The sequence below is a fragment of the Centruroides vittatus genome, unplaced genomic scaffold (assembly GCF_030686945.1).
Source record: "Centruroides vittatus isolate TY-2023 unplaced genomic scaffold, ASM3068694v2 contig_19, whole genome shotgun sequence".
Taxonomy (NCBI): Eukaryota; Metazoa; Arthropoda; class Arachnida; order Scorpiones; family Buthidae; genus Centruroides; species Centruroides vittatus.
The window spans coordinates 325460-351146 of NW_027121169.1; the positions used below are offsets into that span (position 1 = coordinate 325460).

Below are 25687 nucleotides of genomic sequence, written 5' to 3' on the forward strand. Positions count from 1 at the left end.
TTTCAACTTCTCTACAAAATGGGTTTTAACCAGTTTTCAAATTTTCACCCACCAAAGAAATGGAGATAAGGAATATTTATTTCTTTTACAACTTTTTAATTTATTTAAAATTTATAAAATTTCAAAAATATAACAAAATAAAATCAATTGAAATCTATACAAAACAAAACAAAGAAGAAATTGCTAGATTATCCACATTAAACTATAAAATTTACTCCATATAAAACCATAAAGAAAAATGAATAACAATGCATGCCTACAAAATATTATTTTATTTTTTATTTTTCCTAAGAAAATATGATTTTAGAAAGGAAAGAACGTCTACAGATCTATTGCTCAACCGTGTCCTTTTTTCACACACAAAATTGCCAGAAATAGAAAAAATTCTCACTTGCTACTGAGCTGGGTTTAATTGTCTTTAAAGTATTAAAACATAATAAATCTAAATTTTTTGTTCTTCTGTTTGCACTCTCTAATACTAAAAAGTCCTTTTTTGGTGTCTTAGGGCTTGATGAAGTCACCTTTTCAGGTTCTTGAAGATATTTATGTATCGATTTTTCCAAGTGATAGCATTTGTTAAAGCTATCACCTGATTTTCTTCTTTGCCACTTTTTCAACCACATCACAGTCATTTTTCTATAGAATAATTTGGATATAATCTCGATAATATTTGTCCAGATAACTGAATAATAGTAGATTTTTGCAGCTAGTGGAAGAAATACGCTAGACAACTTTGTTCAAATGTTCTGTGGATTTTGTAAATAAAGGAGGAATGTTACTAATCCTGTTTGTCTTCTCTCTTGAATTTGTAGCTTTACAGCAGGGGTGTCCAACCCACGGGCCGCATGCGACCCAATAAACGTGTAAAGTAGTTTCTCAAAGTGGGCAATAATGCCCCCTTGTGGGTGGTGAGTAAATCTAGGGGGTGCTAGAGGCAGGGTACTGAACGGTGACCAAAGGCAAAAGTTGAGGCACTGACAGCTGTTCCCTTTCCTCTGTTAAACTGATAAGAGGAAACATTGTGTTTAATGGTTTCCAGATGTTGAGAAAAATGTACGGTAAGAGCACAAAGTGTGAGATTTATAGAAAAGTTTTCCTAAGAATATTTCTAATCCTTTCTCACACAAGAGAAAATGGGTTAGGGGTATTGGGTATAACTTTATGGAACAAAGGGGGTGGTGGATCAAAAAAGTTTCGGAATCACTGATGTAAACAAAATCAACAAATTTTTATAATTTTTTTATTTATTTATTTCAAGGGCATAAACTCAAAAAAGAAGTTTCACAAAGCCATAAACCTTTATACATATTTTATTTTTGAGTGGAAAGGAAGTTTCTTTTTCTTTTCTTTCGATAGTTTAGACGGATGTAATAGTCCAAGGGTACGAATCTGAGATTCGTACCTTGGAGGAGTACGAGCTCAGTGTTAGACAACACACCGGAAGACGAATCTCAGATTCGTACCCTTGGACTATTACATCCGTCTAAACTACCGAATGAGGTACGGACCAGCTTTTAACGGTATACAAGCTCTTACCAGGATTTAGAAGTTGGCTGAAGAGGGGCATCGGCCCGAAATGCGTTATGTAATAAAAAAGCGTTCCAACCGAATAAAAAGGATGAAAAATTCGCCCAGTGTTTAAGTTTACGTCACTACATTGTGTCTTCGAAAGAAAAGAAAAGAAAAACGAAAATACAAAACACGGTTTCCTCAAGATAGAATGGAAAGGAAGTATTTTCATATACTTGGAAATGTGTGAATGAGGAAGGAATACTAAATAAAGCTGGAGTTGTGACTCAAAGGATTATAGACCCAAATTTGAGGAAAGGAGAGAAAGGTCAAAAGATAAAAAGTACTGAGAAAGGTTAAACAGATCTTCTGTTATGCAAATATTGACAAATAATTTTCCAACCTTCCTCACTTCTTTATCTTTTGTCCTTTCTCTCCTTTCCCTGCATTTGAGTCTATAATCCTTTGAGTCCCAACTCCAGCTTTATTTAGTATTCCTTCCAGCTTTGCAAGATTTGGCTACCTTTCAATTCAGTTTGGTGTAAAAAATATCATTTGGCACATTGGCTACTTTTTGGGCTACATATTATTTACAAATATATTAGTTAAATAAAAATGCACTTTAAAATGGTGTTTCGTCGTTTTTTATTAATTAGAAACCCAAATAAAACAAATATTTGTGTTTTTCAAATTAATTTTTGTTTGTTTCCTTTATAATAAATGAATTTATCTATTTCTAAGTAAAAATTGAAAGTGTCTGTAGAAGTAATTTTTTAAAATACAGCAGAACCTCGCTTAATGAGCACCTTGTACAACGAGTATTTCACATAAAGAGTGATGAGGAGAAGGGAAGTCCCGAATTGTCTACATGCGGCATGCTCCATCAGTTTGTGTTTAGCACTTGTTCCGCTAGCATCTTAGTGTCACTTGTGATCACATATTTTTCCAAACTTGTGTTCACACATATTACTTATAAACATCAACAACCAAAGCTCGTTATATAATAAACACGCCAAATGACATGCCAAATTCTTGGGTCATTAAATTTGATGACCAATTTCAAATTAAATTTTAGAAGTGTCTGAATTAAAAATTAATTATTTATAATTATTAGATTTAATATGAGATGGAAACATAACTGCCTAACTCTAGTCAAATTAATTAATTTCTAATATTTAATTATAGCCTTTACATAACCAAAGAATTTGGCATATCGTTTTGAGTGTTTATCAAACATATTAGCTGTAATTTTTTTGTTTCTGCAAATTGAATTCTCATTCCAGGATGGTTTGTTCTGTGCTAGAAGAAAAATGATGATGATTTATGCTCCTTAATAGTGTATATTGTCCAATTTTTTTTTTTGAATAAATGTTACACATAAAACATTTGAGCATTTTTTTGGCGTGGAATGCATTATTGTATTTTACATTAATTTCTATGGAAAAAATTGTTTCGCTTAATGAGTGTTTCGCATTACGAGTAAGACTCTGGAACTCATGTATTACAAGTAAGACTCGTTAAGCGAGGTTCCACTGTATAGTTCTTTGTGATAAAGTTTTAATACTTATTACTATAATCTAGACATGTTAATCCTTAAATATACTTGTATATTTAAGGACAAGTATATATAATATACTTGTGTCCCAAAACTCTGACTCCTTCCAATGTGGCCCAGAGAAACAAAAAGGTTGGACACCCCTGTTCTACAGCATGTAACAATTTGGAACTAATTTGTTTTTAGATTTTTCAAATTCATATAACAAAAATTCAAAAATTGGAATAGAACTCGCTTTGGTTTCTTGGTTCCATTCACGGGCATTTGAAACTACCTTTGTGCTGTGCCTGATGAAGACCCCGAAGGGGTTGAAAACGTTAGCAGTTGTATATAAAAACACTGGATTGTCAAGGTTTTTCGTGTAAGAAAGAATTCAAATATGCCTTCACTTGTTAAGTGATGGCAAGATGCAAATCTTGTCTTTCTAAGGCATCAGCTGCTAAATGTATTGGTCCTAAAACTTTAAGGAGCTCTACAATTTTACAATATTCTGCTTCATTCTATGTGTGAGAATCACCAATATCATTCAAAGCTAAAACAACACATTTTTTTAAGTGTACAAATCTTTCTATCATTTTTCCATTACGAGATTTTTCGCTATTGTAGGGAGAATTGGACGCTTTGTTTTTGTAATTAGTTTTATGAATGTTAGTATTTAACAATATTCCCGTTTTATGCCGGAGACAATTTCGTGTCAAAATGTTGATGTTTTTAATCAAATAATTAATTAATTTTTATGTTTTAAGTCTAAGCTCAAAAACTGGTTTTTTTAGTTGGGATAACCCAGTTTCCAAATTATGTAAATTTCTTCAAAAAACCGGGTTTTAAAAACTGACAAACCCTATTAATAGGGCTTGTTTTCATCAGATCACATGATTTTTGTAAACTCAAACTCAAGATGGTGAATTGTTTATAGAACTAGCCATTGGTCCTCTAGATGAAATTCACAGTAACTCTTATTGATGCACTTCAGCTTCTTTCATATGCTATTTTTAGGTCTTGCTTTGAATGTAATTTGGTTATGTTTTTGTTAGTACACACCGACAGTTTTTTTAAAAATTATCTTAAATTACTAAGCAATAACTCTTAATATTAATGCATTTGTAAATGAATAGGTGAAATTGTAAGATAATGTCATAATTTTATTCAAGAATTACAAACAACTTTGATTTGAAAAAGTTCAGATAATTCAAAGTCATTTTTTTTTGGTCCCTTTATAATAAATGAATTTATCTATTTCTAAGTAAAAATTGAAAGTGTCTGTAGAAGTAATTTTTTAAAATACAGCAGAACCTCGCTTAATGAGCACCTTGTACAACGAGTATTTCACATAAAGAGTGATGAGAAGGGAAGTCCCGAATTGTCTACATGCGGCATGCTCCATCAGTTTGTGTTTCGAAATAACGAGATTTTACTGTATGCAGAACTATAACCTGTAGAATATATCATGTAACTTTGGCTTATACCATTTCTATATAATACGGGTCTAAAGTTTATCCTAACACAGGTTAACACAAGAACTAAAACCTTAAAATTTTGTATTTTCTAACATTCTTTACTGTTCATTTCTGTATTAGAGCACTGGGGGTATACAGTATCTCAGTAAGAGATGACAGAGTAGGGCAAGAACTGGTATACATCGGCTCCACGAAAAGATCAATACAACAAAGGGTCAAAGAACATAGGTATGATATAAGCCATCAACGGTGTACCACCGCCTTATCGACCTACGCCACAGATCCGGAAATACACGCTGACCTGAACAATGTCATATTGATAAACTCAGCATTGCAAACGGATGACATCAGGGCCCTAGAGGCCCTAGAAATATACAGGGCCGGACGCACTGGAAAATGCATAAACACCAAAGACGGCAACACTCTGTCGCACGCGTGGCGTTACGTGTGTGACGAATACGAAAAAGGCAACGCGTCATAGGGCACGCGTATAGTCAAATTATATTCGAATATTTTGAAAGTTCGTCGAGAAATTAATTCAAAAAATTGGAATCCTGCTCTAATGTATTCTTTTGTTCGAATAACCTGAGGCAGTCCTCGGAGAGGACGAAAACGTTCGTTTGGACGATCAAGAAGTACCGGATATTAAGGTTAAACGAAGTGAGTGTGTTTTAAGTCAAGTAGATGTGGCATTTCTGTATTGTAAGGAAGATAGATGACAGACTTTTATGTATTGTAAGAAATGCTGTTGTCAGTTACAACAACAAATTATTTTGAAATACACAAAATGTAATTTATTTGCATAGAGAAAAAACTTAATTATAGTTTTTAGATTATACACGGTTTATAACTTCCAAATATTAGTAATATAAAAGCTGTCGTGTGTGTTTGTTTGTGTTTGTGAATTCCTCATAACTCCTGTAATCTTTGTCCAGTCCAGATGAAATTTTGGTTATATTTGTTTTATGTTCTGATGGAAAGCATAGGCTACTTACTTTGAGGAAATATTAGCTATGGAATAAACATTTTATTGATTTTGGATCAGTAATCGCACTTATGTTGCAGTGACATTGGTGAAAAATTAAAAAAAGAGAGATAGAGAGAGACTAGGGCATTCCATAAATTACATAATATTTATTACAGTTCTATCCTCTTGTAATGCTGCATGATGCTATTGACTAGACCTCTGTAAAACTACATAACACTATAAGAACATTATGGGCGCGTTTTTTATGCAGCGAAAGTGTAGCGAAATGATGTCACAAGTAGCGTTGGCCATTTAGAAATGGGTTTCAGAGGGTTAGCTGTAAAGCGCTTCTTGAGCGCTGCATAAAAAAACACGCCCTATTTCTCCTGTTGCTAGACTTTCCAAAATATTAGTGAAAATTAGTAAAAATGAAAATTTGATTATAAACAAATTGACATTCCTTTGTAATACTACGTGTTACAAACTAATTTTCTGTATCAATATTGTAAAAATAAAATTCTGATTTTTTTACACCTTGCTCAAAATTTAATTAAAAATTGAATTATACGTAAATGTGTTCATTCAACACTCAAAGTTAGATTGTAATAAAATCCATCTAATGAACAAAGCATTGACAAATATATCACACTTACCTAAAATGCTTTGCAGATACTTTTGTCTATGTTTGGACTGCACTGTTTACTTGTTGGAGAAAAACATTTCTAACTTTAAGACATACCAATTATAGTTGGCTAAGTAATTTGCATTGCACAGACAGGAAGAACCAATTTTAACTAATTACAGTTGACTCAACTTCAGTTGGTTTAAATACTGGATAATAGAAACTTTTGCTTAAAAGAAACTATTTCTTATGCCCAATTTTTTGTTTATCTTTTGTACAGTGTTATGCTTCACATAATAGGAAATAGGATATTAGACACATCTGATTTACAGAAACAAATTATTGTGTCATGCAGTTGATTCTGATTACCTATTTGCAACTTGGTTTGTTGATGTGCACCAATAATGATCTTACTTTTATTAATTCATTGCTGAAGTTTTGATTTTTCTATGCATGTGCTAGTTTTTTCTTTGTGATTGTTAAAACAAAATAGAAATTGAAATTATTTACTTTTGGTTTTGTTTTAACAATCAGTATGGCATCTGTCAACAAAAAAGAATGCTTCAATAGTTTATAAAAAAATTGATATTTTAAAGATTAAACATCCAGTTGATGTTGCTAAAGAATTTAGGATCAATAAATGCATTGTTTCTAAAATCAAAAAGAATGAAGATCAGAAAAACAGCTCTAGAAAATGGTAACATGAACAGAAAATGAAAATGTAAGAGCTGTAATGAAGAAATTGCTGATGCATTGATCACCTGGTTTCCTCAGATGAGAGCCAAAAATGATGTTATTAATGGACCACTAATGTTTAAAAAGCAAAACAACTTGCTGTTAAGTTGGGCTATTTAGACTTAGCCATCCCATGGTTGGTTGAATGATTAAAGTATATATCAAATTTATCAAAGTAAGAAAAACCATTTTTTGAACATTATGTTGTTGTATTTTGTTCTAATGTGCACACTCAAAATAAATTTCTTTTTATCTTAAATATATTACTAAAATAGCTGGTGAACAGGTGGATGCTGACCATGCAAATGCTGAAGATTGGATCAAAAATATTTTTTCCTCTATTAACAAAGACCATGATTCTAATGACAAATTTAATGTAGATGAATGCAGTTTATTTTACAAAGCTTGCCATCACAAACACTTGCTCTTACTGGAAGCCGACCGACTGGTAGAAAAGCTCCCCAAGAATTCTTTTACTGTTTTATTTTTGTGCAATTCCACTGGAACAAAAAATAAAATTTATTTGATTGCCAAGAGTCCACATTTTATGAAAGCCAAGCCTCCATTACCTGATTACAACAATAAAAATGCTTGGATGACAAGTTGGACTTGGCTGATGTTTTGCAAAAATGAGATTGCAAATTGGGAAATAGAAAAATTATTTTTTTTTGCTGACAATGCTACCTGCCATAAAATTGATATTTCACTCAAAAACATTCAAATTATTTTTTGCCACCAAAACAATCTCATTGATACAATCATTGGATCAAGGCAACATTTGTACAGGAAAGGTGCATTAATACACACAGGTCCATAAGAAAGATAATGCATTTGAGGGTGACCAATTGATAACCGATTATTTCTTGTAGATCTTATGGCTAGGTTTAAGCACATGCTTCTAACCTTATCTAGCAGCGGTTCATTCCCGGGTGGCAGTCTAATCCTGAATAATGACATCGGGAGTACTTGCTTCTTTCTGCATTCCAACAGGAACTCTAATCTGGCTCTGGCCTTTGTTAGGCTGACGAGCGCTCGATCGTATCTATTAGCCAGCAGTGCATACGCACTCCTCTTCCCAAAGTGAACTCCGGTTCGAAATGAAATGCATAGAAGCCATAGCCGAACGCCACAGTTACCACGGGCTTATTAAGAAGCTGCGCAACAATATGCAACATCAGGAAGCAGACCGTAACATACTTCCCTACATTGCTCCGAGTAACAACATCCCTATCACGTATAACCCGGTTCTCAAATCCTTGTACAAGGAGATCGCCAGGAAAAAGAATATCTGTATTATTTTTAGAAAATCTGCTAAAATTTTCAAATTGTTAAGGAATGGAAAAGATACAGCAGACCGAAATAAATTCTTGGCATCTACACCATCCCCATTATGGATCACAGGTGTAACAGAAGCATGATATACATAGGATCTACCAAACACCACCTCAAAATGCGGATCAAAGAGCACGTAGCTGATATTTACCATGGAAGAAACAACACTGCTCTAGCTGTTTACTCGTCGGACCCTGACATTGAACCCATTTTCACCCAGGCAAAGGTCATTCACACCACCCACTGCACTAACCACCTTAGATGGCTGGAGGCGATCTACATAAGTCTTAACGCTATTAACGAAGGTAATTGCATTAACTACAAGGACGAGATAACTCTATCGATGGCATGGCAGGCCCTACTAGATGAAACGATAAATTAGAGCACGGCAACTGCAGCGCACAAGTTCGTATTGACGTCATTGGGATGGGACAACGTTCCGGATGGTATTTCTTCACAACTTATAATCAAGGCACATTCCATTAGGGGATCGTTACCTTAAGAACAACCATTAAGGTTCGAAAACGTTTGTAACTAATTGGTTTAGAGTGATGATACGCGCATTGGTAAAAGGCTTTTAGATACGTGAAACTGTACTGTTCTCCGGTGTAGATATTCTAACATCTTTCGAGTAATTAGCGATGCCGGCTAATAGATACGATCAAGTTCTCGTCAGCCTAACGAAGGTTGGAGCCAGATTAGAGTTCCTGTTGGAATGCAGAAAGAAGCAAGTACTCCCGATGTCGTTATTCAGGATTAGACTGCCACCCGGGAATGAACCGCTGCTAGATAACCGATTATTTGAAGTTAACAGATTTGTTAAAAGCAATGCATATGATCAAAAGAGCTTGGTTTCTTGTATCACTCTCAATCACTAGAAATTGCTTTCAAAAAGATGGTTTTACCACTAACAATAGTTGCAGTGATCCTGAAGAAATACAAAATCAGTTTGAATTGGGCAATGTCATATTCAATGAAGCCATATCACCAGCAAAATTTGAGGCTTTCGTTGATTTTGATCAAAACTGTGAATGCTATGGAAATTTTATTGATAACACATATTTCTTGTATATCTTGTACAGCTTTTGCTGGAAAAGTGTGAATGGTTTTTATTTTACAAGTTATTTCTTCCAATTTTAATTTTGGATTTTATCATATATGGAAATGCTGGCCAAAATCTGAAAATTCATCAAAGAAAAACAAGAAATCACCAAAAAGGTTGATTAAGGTGAAGTTGATAATATTAATTAGGATTAATTGGATTTTTTGCCTCTGATCTCATCTCAAGAAGTAATAAAGGCAATGGAAGTTTGTTCAACAGTATTTGGAACAAAATTTTGAGGAATACAATTCATTTTATGATATTGAAGATATGATTATGAAAAATATTTTGAAAAATTGTAAACAATGTAAAATTACTGATTTTTTGCCATTGAAAAAAATCTGTAACCATTGATTAGATAAATTACTTAATATAATAAAAAAAACCACATTGTAATAAGGAAATGTAGTCTTTTGGTATACTTATGATCAAAGCTAAAATGACAAAAAAAATTTTTAAGCTGACTGAGTTTGGTTGTTTTTTGAAAGCAGTTCAGTTTAAAGCAACAGTTTTTTTAAAACAGAGTTTGGTTGTTGGAAACTTTACTTAGTAGGCAACTCTTTCATCAGGTCCAACTGGTTTCTATTAATTAGATTTGACTGTATCTTGATGTCACTGTTTATGAATAGGCAAGGTAATTGATTTGATAATTATGAAAAACTTGGGAAACAGAAAGTTATATACTTTCCTGCAAAAAATTGTAATCTCAGATTTTGCATAGCATTACATAATGCTGCATAAAGAACACTCCACAACACTAGTATAGATACATTTCCAAAAATTATATAATGTTAAGGAGTCTCCCTGTATGACCAGATGTAACTATTGATTAATTGTCGATGATTACCATGAATCCATTGGTTTGCTGATAATTTGGATGTCTTTGCACAGCACTACTAACGGTTATTATTTTCTCCAGTTGTTTTAAAATAGCAATAACTTGTTAATGTTAATAACTACTTTTCCATCAGTATTTTACATTTATGATAATAAAACTTCTTTCACGTAAACAAGCTGGTGATCTTGTAATCTGCTGATCTCTTCCTCTTCATTACTCATAACTTTGTTCTAATTTCACTTGAAATACCAAAAATAATGCTTTCTATCTATTTCAGTAAGTCTATTGCTACAAGTATGTGGAAAGCAATATATATATTTCAATAAAATGAACACTGTAAAATACAATTTATTTGACAAAAACTACATCATATGTTCTCTATTGTAATGTAAATGAATCCAAAGTGACTGATAAGCCTACTCAGTATATCTGGGTGCTCTAAACATTACCAATTTATCATATCAATTATTTTGAGAAGTCACTTGTTTGTATTATTAATTATAATAATTTTCTAATATATTCTCTTACTTTCTCATTTAGTTTAATTTAATTGCAAAATCTTAGACCAGGGGTGGTGAACTTATTTGAGCTTGCATGCTGTATAGTAAGCATATTTAGCTTTAAAGATATTTGTGTGCACTTAATTTTTAGATTTCGAATAATGATATTTAAATAAATTAAACAAATATGCTTTAATTAGAATAAATGTATGAAAGCTGATTGAAAAAAGACAGATGATAAATCAAAATCATATGATACATTACATACCAGATTATTTCCATATTTAATTTCCATGCCAAGTACCATATTTAATTCTTTATAAGTAAATTACTTTTTCAGAAATGAATAAACTTATTTTAAGACTATGTTTTGGTCTCATCACTGATTTTTTTCAATGAAGAAAACATTTTTCTGAATTTTATACTCATTTTACTCTATAAATGAAAAGTAATCATAACTGATTTAAAATTAATTAATATGTGAATTTTAGCTAAAATTATAACTGTATGAATGATTTTTATAATTGTTTGAAAGATTACGTTGTCTGTATGTTAGTAATAAATAGACAGAAAAAATATATATGTAATTTAATATACAGTAAATAGAATAAGGTATTAAATTATTTTTCTGCAAAATTATATAGAGGTAAGGTATTTTTCTTTTATTTAGAATTAATGCTCGTTAATTGTATTTAGTGTTTCATTATATTTGTTAAGCATATGTCGTGCTTATTATCACAAATGACAATGAAATTATTAAATGTTGAATTTCAGAGTAATAATTACTATAAATTAATTATTTTGAACTGGAAAAGTTACTTGTTTATTAATTATAAAGAACAAATTATTTTACATTTGGAAAATCTATCAGAATTTACATTAGTAAACTGAATAAATATCCATTGTCATTCAGTTTGATTAAGAATTATATTAAGTTGTATTATATGCTTGATTCATGAATTAATCTGATGAATTCATGAATCAAGCATATAATACAACTTAAGAATACATACAACTAAACAATTTAAAGAAAAATTATCTCTCTATAAAATGTAGAGGATGAAACAAATAAATCCATTTTAAGTGTAATTTTGATTTCAGTAAAACTTTTGGATTGGTTTGATTATTCATTGGAGTTTGAAATTTTATTAGCTAATTTCTTTTTTCTGATGATCTTCAATTTACTTTGTAAATTTCCTAAATAATTATTTATCAATTTTGACAAATTTTGATAAGTTTTTATCATAGAGATTTTCAAATTTTTTTTCATATTAGAAATGTTTAATATTTTTATTGTTTAAATTCCTTAAATTGGTTAAAAAATTTCTTATGTGATTTATTAAATATCATTTTAAGAATGATGACATATTATTTTAAATCAAAAATTTCAATTATAGTTGATATTTAGTTTGTGAAAAACTATCATTAATGTGTAAAGAAAAAGAAGCAAAAATAATAAGAAAAACAACAAACCACTCCATCTTAATTAACAACCAGACTTTTACTGCTTTCAGGAGTATAATAAATACAAGCAAACTTCAATCTAAATACTTTTGAGCTAACAAGCCCACCATCAGAGGTTCAGATATATTCCATAAAAAACTTAGAATATAACACATATCATCATATTCTAGCAGTTTTAGAACAGAACCTCTAAACATTTTCAAATTAAAATACTTCATTCAAATTTAAGTAATTTTAAAAAATTATATTGATATTGGATTACATTGGTCTGCTTTTTCTTCAATTATATTTAATTAATTACTGAATAAATTGTTACTAGAGGGAGGCATTAGATGCCATAACTTATTAAATTTAATAATTATAATTAAATAAATATTTATTAAATAATTTAGAATATTCTGGAAGAAAAGAATTTGCCCAAAGCAGGACTCGAATCTGCAACTCTCACTTACTGTGTGGATGCGTTGCCAGTTATGTTACCCGAGCCTCCATTCCAATCGCCTCTTTCAAACATTTAAATATGATTCCAGAATATTCTAAATTATGTAATAAATATTAATTTAATTATAATTATTAAGTTTAATAAAAGATGGTATATCTAACACCTCCCTCTAATGACAAATTATTTACTAATTAATTAAATATAATTACAAAAAAAGTAGCCTGGTATAATCTGGTAGTTATCTGTAGTATAAATTCTCACTGTTGTCAATTCATCTGTTCATCTATTTAAGAATGGAGTTAGATGAAATTCAAGACCAGATATGGAAACCTTGGACAGGAGGCCCTGATTAACTATATATAAACGTCTGATGCAAGTTGGAAGTCATGTTATTTCAATTTAAAACTTTCTCTTGAAAGCAGTTAATAGATGACTGACATAGTTCTATTGTTAAAGGAAAGAGATGATATACAGGTCCAAGCCATTACTAATTTGAGGTGGAGAGCATATATTTTAAATTACATAAATTAAAAATATGATTAAAAATTGCAGCCTGGCATTATGACAATGTCACAATTAAAAATTGCTTGTTTGGCTTTATAAATTTATTAAGTCTTGTGTGGTTTGTTCATGTATATTTATATTGCTACTTCCAAATTTAAATTATCTCATTCAAACTTAAGTAAAATAAATTGAAACTCCTTTTGATATTTTTCCTTAATAGTTATTCTGTTTTCTTCTTTTCTTTTGTATTCCTTTTCAAATACCATTTTCAATAAGAAAAACAGTTTTCACTTTCAATTTTTTAAGGGATTTAACAGAAAATTGAATCAAGTTATATATTTTATTGTTAGTTTATATTTTAAAAAGTTATGAAAATTTTTAAAATACATTTAAACTGTATGATTACATTACCATGTGAAAACAGTTTTTATGCCTTCAAATGAATTTGCTACAGTCACAAAAGAGGAGAAGATGCTTACTTTTTGATATTGTAGAGTGGTGATAGTTCATGAATTTACTTTATTGCCATTAGATATGAAAATTCATTCTTTATTTATATTAAAATAAATATAAATATAAAAGGTATTTTAAAAATTTTTTTTAGCACATTTATGGTATTTTATGAAAAACATGCATGTAAGGAAATGCTATCATAAAATATAATGCATGGTTGGAGAAAAGTCAGCAGACAGTTGCATTTGCTACATTAGATTATATTAATCCATCATACTTTCTAAATTAAGAGATTAGACATAAGTGTTAAATAATTTTGTGTTTTTAATCAATATGATGTAATTTTCAAGATTGATAAATAAACTCATTAATTTAACTTTCATGTGGCATGTAAATAGAACTTAGAACTAAAAATAACTTCTGAATATTGGTTCATCTAAGATTATATAATACAAAAAAAATATATTATCATCATTATCAGAATCATCAAAAAAGATGATGATAATTTTGAATGCTGAGAAGGTTAATTCTTCAGTAACATTGTTTTAAAAGTAACTCTGCAAATTATAAGGGTTTAAATGTGAATTTTTAATGAAATGTTTGTTTTATGTGTAAATTAAAGCATTTTGAGTTTCCTGATTTTAAGTTAATGTACAGTACTTGTTTGAGGTTTAAAAAAATACTGTAGTTTTGTTCCAATAGAATGCAGTATTGCTTACAATGCAGTAACAGGTTGAATCCCAATTTTGGCATTGTGTTTTTTGCACATAAGCTTTGTCTTACACTCAATCAAACTAGTTTATTTTGCTCTTTTAACATTTTTGACTTTTAGCCCTGAATTTTTTGTATTGTAATGTCACTGCAGTTAACTACGTAACCAAGTTATTCACTTCTTGTAAGGCATCATACATGCATTAAAATGAAATGTATAACAGGATATATAGCTGTTGTATTTTTCTGTAATGTATTTAATTATAATAATGTATTTTAATAATGAATAATAATGTATTTTTCTGACTTGTGTTTCATGATGACTGACTTATATGTTGTGTGATTACTTGTTGGTATGCCTCTGTCTGTCTGTCAAAATATGTTAATGTTAATTTGATAAAATGCAGACTCACATATAACATGGGCTTATGTTTTGTACATCAAGATCTATGCTATATTGGATCCTAAGTGTAATAAATTTCTTTTATGATTCTATGAAATATAGAATCATAGTTTTTAGGTACATAAAACTTACATTAGTAATAATATATTTTCCTTGAAATTATTTTATCTAACTAGGAAAGAACTTAATTATTATAGATATCAATTTAAGATATTATCTACTGTTTGAAATATGATTTAACTTAAGAATATTTTTGCAGGTGAGATTGAAAGGTGTTTAAAAAAAGTTAGTGAAGGTGTGGAGACGTTTGAAGACATTTGGCAGAAGGTAATGAGATTGAAATTTCATTAAATATGTAATCATCACAAAATGATTTTTTAAATATTAAAAAGTCTAATGTTAGTTCAGCTCTAAATTATATATATTTTCATTTGATATGTTATAGATATGCATATCTATAACATATCAAATGAAAATATATATAATTTCTATTATTGCATATAATATTAAATAAATGAATTTAATCTGTGTTGTTTTCTTATTAGAAAACGCTGAAATATTTCACTGATTATTTTTTACTTATTCTATTAAATTTATATTATTTAACACTGCATTAACCTTAATGTGTAAAAATTAATCTGTTAGCTAAATGATTGAATAAACTGAATGGAGAATTATCTAATACATAATTACAGTGTTGAAAATCTTACAAACATCAGATACTGTTATGTTTTAATTTTAAATGATGTTCCACAATACTCTATTGTTGAAGAAGTTGATGTTAAATTTGATATAAAAAGTATTTGATTTAAATTTTATTTTGTAATCTAACAATCAAAATACAAGATTTATAATTCATGATATCTAGTAAGGGGTTTCATTTATTTATTTATTTTTGATATACCTAAAAGTAAATATCTTTGATTATAAATAAATTTTTATAGTGAAAGTAAATCACTATGATTTTTACTATTGAAGTAATAAATCATAATTATTTCTTTTAATAATTAAATTATTAGTACAGTTTTCTCAATAACTATTGAAATTTATTATTTAATTTGATAATGATTGAGGATTGTTAGGTGAAGTATTCTCTCCAATTATTTATCATTATTTTGTTACATATTGGATGATACAGAATGAATTTAATTTATTTAGGTAACTATATATAAAACAAGCCTGAATTAAGGTAAAGCCAGATTTATTATCAAGTCATAACTTGGCAAATTAAATATACAAAAGTTACATAATGGACAATTAAGTTGCCATCCTGGGTTAAAGTTAACACAAGATGGCAACTTAATTGATTATTTTTTAGTCCAAATTATGTAAATTTTGTATATTTAATTATCCAAGTTATAGCTTGATAATGAATCCAGCATTATCATCTGATTTATTCTATAACTTGCATAAATTAGAAATAAGGGGGTCACACCAACAATCTGTATATGAGAAAAAGTAAGCATAGCTCTAAACATAATAGAGATAGAAACTTAATTCAAATTTATTTAATTACAAGAAGTCTCTAAGTAGTAACAGCAGAGATTTTACACTTCTTTTATTAGTGAAAAGTTTACAAAAAATTAATGATTAAAATAAAATTCTGTCAAACTCACTGAGTTTTGATCATGGAGATTAACTTTGCTTTCTGTCCATTTTGATAAATTTTTTGTTTCAGATGTGCCAAAAACCTTTCTTTAGGTGATAACTGAGGAACATGGGTGTATTTTCTTCTTTCTTTACAGAATTAATATCTAAATATTCAAGTTTTGTGATGGTAATGTTGTGCATCAATAGGCCAGATGCTATAATGGCCATTTGGGTAGTTTTTGTCAGTAAACGGCTTCAATTTAGATTGAATCCATTTATTCAAGTATGTTTTGATATTCAGAGCAAAATTTGCATGTACAAAATAAGTGTGACTAACTTTTCTTGCTGATCAATATATAGATGCACAGTCATTTCAAAAACTTTTTTGGCAACTTATGTTTTATTTCACAAGACATATTTTCTTTATTTTGTGTATAGATTCAAAATATACTTCTTAATGTATACTGGATGAATTATAATTCTTCACTCCACGAAAAAACCTTTATAATCCAGTTGTTAGCTGTTGTAGAAACACCTATCACTGGATTATAAAGGTTTTTTCATGGAGTGAAGAAGTTATGAGTGAGTGGTTTGGCAGTTTTCAAAAAAAGTCACTTTTTTGCTGGTGATTCTATAAGATCCTGGAGTTTATATGTATTGTTTGGTTACTCTTAAATTTTTTAAATATTGTAAACTGTTTGACAACAAATTCTGACATTTTTCATAACTCTGAGAATCTGGTACCATCTTCAGGTGAAAAATCGAATACAGTTATTTTCGAATGTTCAGCTTTTGAATGGACTTTTGAAATTATCTAATGCACATGGATGGAATTCAGAAAAATTGATTTTAAAATTGAAAGATATTAGAAATTTATAGAAATGTGCTGCAAATGATGTAATATCCCCAAAAATACCTAAAAAGCAATAAAGAGAGTTGTATTTGATTGTGCTACAAATGAGAAAGCAAAATCATAATTTAAATTGTTTGAATAATATTATCCACAGTTGTGGGATTTCTAAGGTTGGTGTATTGCATCAACGCCACCTAGATAATCAGGCCTGATGCTCATGGGATAACTGTTGTCTGCCATTACAGGAGTAGTCATATGCTGTTAAGTTAGGCGGTCGTGCTTACAATCATAATTAAATTGAAATATTGACTAATTTTCTTAGAATATTTGGGTTTGTTGTTTGTTGACTGTGTTATGGAAGCATTTTATAAATATTAGGGATTTGTAAACGTGATAAGGTCGTGAAAAATGCCGTACAGGTGCTGTGTAACTGGTTGTAAAGGCAACTATCCGACCAGACCGAAAGTACAAGTATTTTCATTTCCAAAGGAAGCTGAATTAGCAGAAAAATGGAAACGAGCCATTCCTAGAGACAACTTAATTGTCAGCAAAACAACAAAGGTAAGTGAATTAATGTTAAACATAAACTGAATTGATAGTGACTCAAATAACATAAAATCAACCACTGCTAATAATCATACGTTATGGAAAGGCTTTGAAGAGTAATTTTTGAATATTTAATTAATAGAAATATATTATCAATGACGATGTTAGTTTTCATGACATATATAGTGTTTTTTATAAAGTTGAAAGTGAAGTGAAAACTCCACTTATTTATACTTTAATCTCTATCATAAACAGGGTTGTTAATCTGCTCTAAACAAATTTATTATTATATATATATATAGTCTACTTCATCTTATAATCAACCAAAGTTATTTTATATGATTTATTCCTTCAAATTTTCAAGCAGGAAAACATATACTGTATATACATTTTTAACTAACAATTATTTTCAAGATTTTTTTAATGTGTGCGTCTTGAATTTATCTTGAATACTGCTAGAGAAGTTATGAGGCACTAAGAATATGAGAAGCCAATATCAATGTTTTCTACACTTTCAACATCTATTCTCACTTATTTTTTTATTAGTATAATATAATGCATTAGTAATTATTAAAGCCAATACACAATTAAAATATTGTTTTAACTATTTTTTGTTTATTTTAATACAGGTGTGTGAGCAACATTTTCATTCATCTGAAATTGTAAGGACATCAACAGATAGTTCAAGAAATAAAGGATGTCCTCGTACCTTGGTACGACCATCTTTACTACCAACAGCAGTTCCATCTATTTTTCCAAACTGCCCAAAATACTTGAGCAAATCAACAACTTACAGAGAGAGTCCTCAAGTAAAGAGACAAAAGTTGGAAGAAGAAAACCTTCAGAGAAGCTTTACAAGACAGTTTGAATGAAAGAGAAAATTACATGGAAGCAAGAAAGTTATCATCATTAAGTGATTTACAACAGAAATTATCAATGTTGAATCTTTCCAATTTCTGGAATGTTATTACCAGTCTCAATTCAATAATGTTCTTGAATATTGACCAAAAATCTGCTCCAGTAATAACATAGTCTGTTGTTGTCAATGAACATCTTGATTTATTGGTGTTTTTATATAGCCATCGTATAAGAGATTTGGGCAAGGACAGTAAATTTTTAACCAAGATATCAAATGTAACTGAACTTGTTGATTTATTGGAATTAATTGAAAAGACAGTCACAGAAATTAATAACCCAGAGAATGTTGAAGTGATTTTAAATTTTGTAGTAAATGTTCTAAAGTCTTTAGATCTATCTGAATTTGAGAAAAGGAAGAATGTCAACTTTATCATTGAACAAATGTCATTAATAATTTCTAAAAAAATTGTATACAGTCCTTCATTTATGATATTCTCATGTTTGCTGCATTCTATTTCACCATGTGCTTACAAATTTATCAGACAGGCTAGATTTTTTATCAGTCCTCATCCATGTACAATCAGAAAAGTTTGTTCTAATTTACATTTGGGGCCCCAAAAAGAGCAATGTGAAGACAACTTTTTATCATATGTGAACAGAAAATATACATTTTTACAACCTCATGAGTATTATATTAATCTATTGATAGATGAAATACACTTGAAAGAGTATTTTGATTACAAAAATGGAAATTTGGTTGGCATGTCTAATAATGATACATTGGTTACTGCAAATGCAGCTCAAGTGTTCATGATAGCTAGTATATTAAGTAATTTCAAAGATGTTGCTCACATTTTAGGAGTCAATAAAGTGACGGGTAATTGTTTGCATCAGTGGATCAGAAAAATTATTCTAGGACTGGAAGAAATAGGATTTAAAGTTGTTTCTGTGATTTCAGATAATAATGCTATCAATAGAAAAGCCATGTCTTTATTTGCTGATCCTCCAGATGTTACTTGTATGTATAAACACCCTAAAGATATGACTAGAACTTTATTTTATGTTATTGATCCAGTGCATATAATGAAATGTATATGGCATAACTGGTTGAAGCAAAGAGAGCAGACCTCCATGATTTATCCAACATTTGAGGGAGATGATAATGTCGTTCATTATGCTTGTTTTGATACTTTATTAAAAATGTATGATCTCGAACATGATAAATTGGCAAAGTATTGCCATGGTCTTTCGTTAAAGGCTTTGCATCCCAATGCTTTTGAAAAACAAAATGTGAAACTGGTATTGCAAATTTTCAATGATCTCACTTCAGAGTCTCTTCTAACTCTAGGCCCTAATCATTTGCTTTCCCACTATAGAGAAACAGCTGTTTATATCAACATCTTTGTAAAATGGTGGAAAATTGTTAACGTTAAAACACCTGGCAAAGGAAACAGGTTAAATGATGATTTCATGTGTCCTATAACAGATTATGCAGCCGACATCAAAATTGTATATCTTAAAGATATGTTACAATGGCTAGAAAAATGGAAGAAAATGAATATAAGTTATCCAAAAGGCTCATTGACGAAAGAAACCCATTTGGCTCTAACACAAACTACAGAAGCACTTATACATTTGTCTAAATATTGTTTAAGTGAGATGAATTGTTCGTACTTTTTACCTGGCAAATTTCAAACTGACCTCCTAGAAGATCGGTTTGGACAGTACAGACAATTAAGTGGTGGCCAATATAATATTAGTATTAGACAAGTGTATGAAGTTGAGAAGAAACTTCGTTTACAATCTGTAATCAGATTAAACTTAAAGTCAGATGTTTTTGGTGAAATAAACTTCAATGAAATAAAAGATATCTTCTCCGAGCCTCCACCAATTATCAAGGACATACTGGTACCTCCCTTATTTAATGAAATTTATGTAACTTTGGTAGAAATTGAAAATTACAATGAAGATTTGCCTATTTTGACATACATTGCAGGGTACTGTTGCTATTCCCTACTGAAAAAGATAAAATGTGAATTTTGTAAAGATATGTTGGTGTTAAGTGAGGTTTTAGAAGATGAAGAATTGTATTCCTTAATAACAAATATTAGTCGAGGTAAACTCCTTTTTCCTCAGTCTCATGTCATCAGAGTTGTTGTTGTTACATATTTAATTATGAAAAAAATTTGTGAAAAATTTGAATCAGATTTTCTCAAAGTGCAAAACCAAAGAAAGTTAGTTACATGCCTCACTTTAAATTCAATTGTCTCCAGTGAATTGCTTTGGGAAGGATCCTGTTGTGAAAATTTTCATTTTCCTGAAGATATTTGTAAGAAAATAGTATGGATTTCAACAAACATTTTTCTAAATAATTACTGTAGAAAGAAAAATCAGACTATTACCAAAGATGCAGTACCTAGGAAGAAAAAGATTTTTACTAAATCCAAGTAAAGTTAGTGAAATAAAATTATTCTATCAAGTTATGCTGTGGCTGTATGCTGGTGACAGTAATGTAAAATGTAATGTAATGTAAAATGTTAAAAATTGTAAATTGAGTTTTCTGTATAAAATTCTATCTTGGTAGATAATAAAATGAGAAGTGCAAATAAAAACTTATAATTTTCATGTCTACAGTTCATATATTTAATACAGTTATTATTTAATAATACTTTTAAAACTTAAAATCTCAAAGAAAAATTAAACTGTACTTTTTGTTATTACACAACGTTATAACACTAAATAATAATCAGAAGGAAATCATCTAACAAGTAAGTTGAACTCCGTGCTTCCCTGCTGGCATCGAGTTGTTATGACTACTCTTGTAAGCCCTACTTTCGAGAGCACAGGCCTGATTATCTAGGTGGCATTGATTGCATGGTGTTACAGCAAATATATAGAGGTTCTCCCATATGAATAATTGTCTTCGATCGTTGCACCGCTTAAATAATTTAGTTTGTGCCCAAAGTGGTAGATAATCCCGGTCAAGTACTTTTTAGCTAACTCTATTGCTGGTCTATTGTTTCTAATATCCTCTTGATGTTCCAGGATGCTGGACCGTAGCATTTTGGTAGTAGCCCCTATGTAGATAGTTTCCTCCTCTGACAGTGCATGTTTTAACAGAATTTTGTAGACTTCGATTTTTCGTTTAACATAAGAGTATCTCTATCATTGCATAACACTCTTCTTAGTGTTGGTTGTGGGGCTATAGTTAAAGTAAAGCCATGCTTTCTAAAAAAATGTACTATTTTTGGCAATATAGGGCTCAAAAATGGTACTATCTTTAGTTCTTATTTGTTACAGTTGAAAGACTGTGGAAACAATATGTTTTTGACATGGTTATGGAGAAAACGAAACCTGGAATGAGAATAACCCTATTAATAAGTTGTAATTCCTTGTCTATTAATGTCTGGGTAGATGGGAGAAGGAGTGCCCTCCAAATGAGAGATGTAATAGCAGAATTTACGAAGTGTGAGGGTTGGAAAGCAGTTTATAGGGATAATATGTGGCACCCTGTTGTTTCTATGGTGTACTGAAATTAGTAGATCAGGCGATATATGTACTGTACTTCTAGATCTAAGAAGGAGATTCTTGTATTTTGTTCTTCCTACACTGTAAAGTTGATCAAAGAATATATAGAAAAAGCTAACATTTGAATAAAGTCATCTAATTCATCTGTGGAGCCATCCCATGCAAACAATATGTCATCTACATATTGTAAATACATGGTTGGATAGTGGATAGTCAAAGGGGCATTGAAAATATGAAACTCTATATTCCTCGTGATGAGCCCTGCCAAAATGGGTGAGAGGGGGATGTTGGCACTCTCTGGGTCTGTTTATATATTTTACCATTAAACTGAAAGTACAATGGATTCCTATAAAACATGAATTCGTGTAACGTGACAAAAAAATTGCAACTAGTACTCATACAGCGCAATAAACAGTCCCGTATAACGCATAAGATAAATTTAACATTTTCACATAGTTTCTGATTTTTGTTTAGAAAAGCAAATGTATACATTTACCTGTTGTTTATATATGAACAGTGAAGCCGACAGTTTAAAGAAGTAGCAGTTTATAAAAAAATAATAATACATACTCATTTAAAGATATGAGGAAAATAATTTTATTCAACTTAAAATAAAATTATGCACTTTACTATTTAACATTTATTCACTATCAGAAATATCAACAAATAAGTTCCAACGATGCCGTTTTGTTAATATTGGTTGTACAGTGCAGATTTATCACTTGAATAGTCCATAATTTCTTCTTGATTGTTATCATTATTTAAAAACAGTTTGTTCTCCAGATCATTTTTAGATTGAAAATATGGGGAATGGACAATCATTCAATTTTCTTTTAAATTCCATAAATCGCTCTATTGACGGATCAATTTTCATAAAATGTGTTTCAAATGTTTTGGCTGTTTGTAACCCTTTATTTATATCTTCTAAACTCAAAGGTTGCTTTGTTGCATTAAAAGTCTGGACTGAGTTTTCCTCCTCATTACTAGAATGAGAACAATTTGCTAATTCTATTAATTCGATTTCATCAATATCTTTATTGTAATTAATTAATTTGGTGATATCTGTCTCATACATATTAACAAAACTCTCTCCACCAATATTTTGTCCAGCAGTAATTACACTATTTACATCTGTTTCTGATGGAGTTGGAGAATTTGCTGTAATAATGACATTTGGCCATAACTTTTTCAAACAGGCGTTGAGGGTTGAAGATTTAAGAGACATGTTTATTATTTCTGTGTAATTTAGTATTGAAAATTCTTTCCAAATTTGCATAACTGTTGCGTTCAAATTACAATTAATTTTTTAAAAATCATTTCAAATGTGCGACGTAAATAAAAAGTTTTAAATGTTTGTATTATCCCTTGGTCCAATGGTTGAAGAATCGATGTGTTGGGTGACAAGCAAACCGCTTAACATTAAGATGGTTTTAATTTATAAGATGACCTGGCACATTATTCATCAGTAACAAAACTTTAAAACTAATATTTTTTCGTTGTAAATAATCTTCGATTTCCGGTACAAAACAGTTAAAAAACCAATTTCAAACAATTTGCATGTAATCCATGCTTTTTTTATTGGCTTGCCAGTGAACAGGAAGCGTTGATTTTTCTACGTTTTCATTACACGTGAATTTAATGTACGATTAATTAACATCGGCTTAGTTACATATTCTCCAGCTGCATTAGAACACAAAACCAAAGCTATTCTGTCTTTTGACACCTTGAAACCAGAAGCAGAAGTTTCATTTTTTGCAATATATGTCCTGCCAGGCATTTTTTTCCAATACAGTGCAAATTCATCAACGTTATAGATTTGATCCGCTATATAATTGCCCTCCTTTACAATTTTGGAAAAGATTTTCTGAAATTTTTTCCAAAATTGTGAGCTGCTTCTGTATCTGCTGATGCACTTTCACCAACAATTCTCATATTAAGCAAAGAAAATCTCTTCTTGAATTTGTCAAATCATCCTGTGCTGGCTTTAAATTCAGGTTTATGCAATTCATTAGATGAAACGCTCTCAGAATCTTTTAAACGTTGTTAAACCTTGAGTGCCTTTTGTTTTATGGCAACAATATTTAAAGGTATATTTCTTGAGTAACAGTCATTAATTCATATCATTAAACACTTTTCCATCTTAGGCACTAACATGTTTTTTATTCGAGCAAATTTCTTCAAATCTAATAAAGATGTACTAGACAATATGGCTCATATTTTGCTTTCATTTTGTCTTATTGTTCGAACTGTTGACTCTCATAAATTCAGTTTTTTAGCAATGGTTGTTACTTCTGCACCAGATGTTAATTTATCCAAAATTCTAATTTTGTCATCCAGAGCTATACGTTTTTTTCTCAACTTCTCAGGTATTTTATTTATTTCAGTAGGCGGCATGGCTAAAATATATATTTTTGTTATAAAAATATTATTACAATGCATACCATACTTTTTTTTATAATTAAGTTACCTGTATTCTGGTTTGACTTACCTTTATTAAAAGAAACTTTATTTGAAACAAATAAGTTATGTATAACACTAACAGTCTGTTTGCAATGAAATAATATTTCAAACTGAATCACATCTCATATTGCAACAACTGTTACAATTTACAGACTCCTGAATTTGCATAAATTGATCTGTCCCGTATAACACGATTTTCTACAACGCAGAACATATCCCCATGTTATACGGGAGTCTACTGTAATTGTTTTTGTGATGAGAAAGAGAACCTCTCGCAACTGTAACACATGTGATAGTAGATATTCAGCGTTAAGTAGCAGTGCATTTACAAGCATAATGGCTTCAAAATGTGGTTAGTGAAGTGTTAATTATTCTATTTATCAGTTTTCAGTTTCTTATAAAGGGCTAAAAGTCTTTTTAAATTTGAATCCCATGTTATAAGCTGTTTCTTTATTGTTTATGTTGTATTTTTTTTAAACTGATATACAAAATACAGTCTAACTTGGTTATAATGTCATCAGATGTAACGTCAAATTTTTATCGGTCCCACGACTTTACTATACTAGATAATGTTAAAAATCCCACTTGTAACGACGTAAAACCCTGTTTTAATGTCATATTTGAAGCACTCCCAAATTTACAAATTTTATTTCACAAAGAAAATACTATATGTTTAGACCTAGGGTCAGAGTCCACTTTCTAGAATGACTATGGGTGGTACTCTCCCCACCTGACTTTGGTGGGGTGAGGTTTGCTACACTTTTAACGACGTGACAATCGGTTATTATGTACTCATTTTTAAATTACTTTATGCTAAATTGTTAAATATTCTATTATTTTTAATATAACATTACATTAAATAGTTCATAAAGAAATAATTGAATTATTTTTAATTGGCATACATTAGTTTAACTTTTTGTTGCCTTTTGATTTGATGATATTCTCAAAACCGGAAGTTTCGCCATTATTGAAACTTGTGACAAATAGAAATTTCTTATAAAAGGAAATTTTTAATTACATCGATGTAAACTTCGACATAATAATGTAAATAAAGTTGATTTAAACATGTAGTTTGCATTTTTATACATATAATAATAAATTTATTATGATAATAATAGACTTTGTAGATAACGAAACTCGGTTATAATGTCAAAAAATTGCTGGTCCCATGGATGACGTTATAAACGAGTTAGACTGTATATTTTAAAATAACAAAAAGCTGTGATAAATATGGAACATGAATAAGAAAAGAATATTT

General features: G+C 30.1%; 2 protein-coding genes across 5 annotated transcripts in view; both read left to right on the forward strand.

Moving 5' to 3' along the window:
* The window catches only part of Not3 (CCR4-associated factor Not3), a 160226-nt gene that overhangs the window by 56050 nt on the left and 78489 nt on the right, over positions 1–25687 (forward strand). For all 4 annotated transcript variants that reach the window (XM_067264488.1, XM_067264491.1, XM_067264489.1 and 1 more), the window contains one exon: positions 14854–14921. In XM_067264488.1, the coding sequence (XP_067120589.1) occupies positions 14854–14921 (68 nt within the window). The remainder of the gene's footprint in view (positions 1–14853; positions 14922–25687) is intronic.
* LOC136970109 (uncharacterized) lies at positions 17508–21066 on the forward strand. Its single transcript, XM_067264493.1, has 2 exons — positions 17508–17598; positions 18213–21066. Exon 2 carries the CDS (start codon positions 18883–18885, stop codon positions 20890–20892), a length of 2010 nt encoding a protein of 669 aa, XP_067120594.1. The 5' UTR covers positions 17508–17598; positions 18213–18882; the 3' UTR covers positions 20893–21066.

Excerpts from the sequence above, each read along its gene's own strand:
- LOC136970109 (XM_067264493.1), top strand. The coding sequence starts at position 18,883 with ATGTCATTAATAATTTCTAAAAAAATTGTATACAGTCCTTCATTTATG.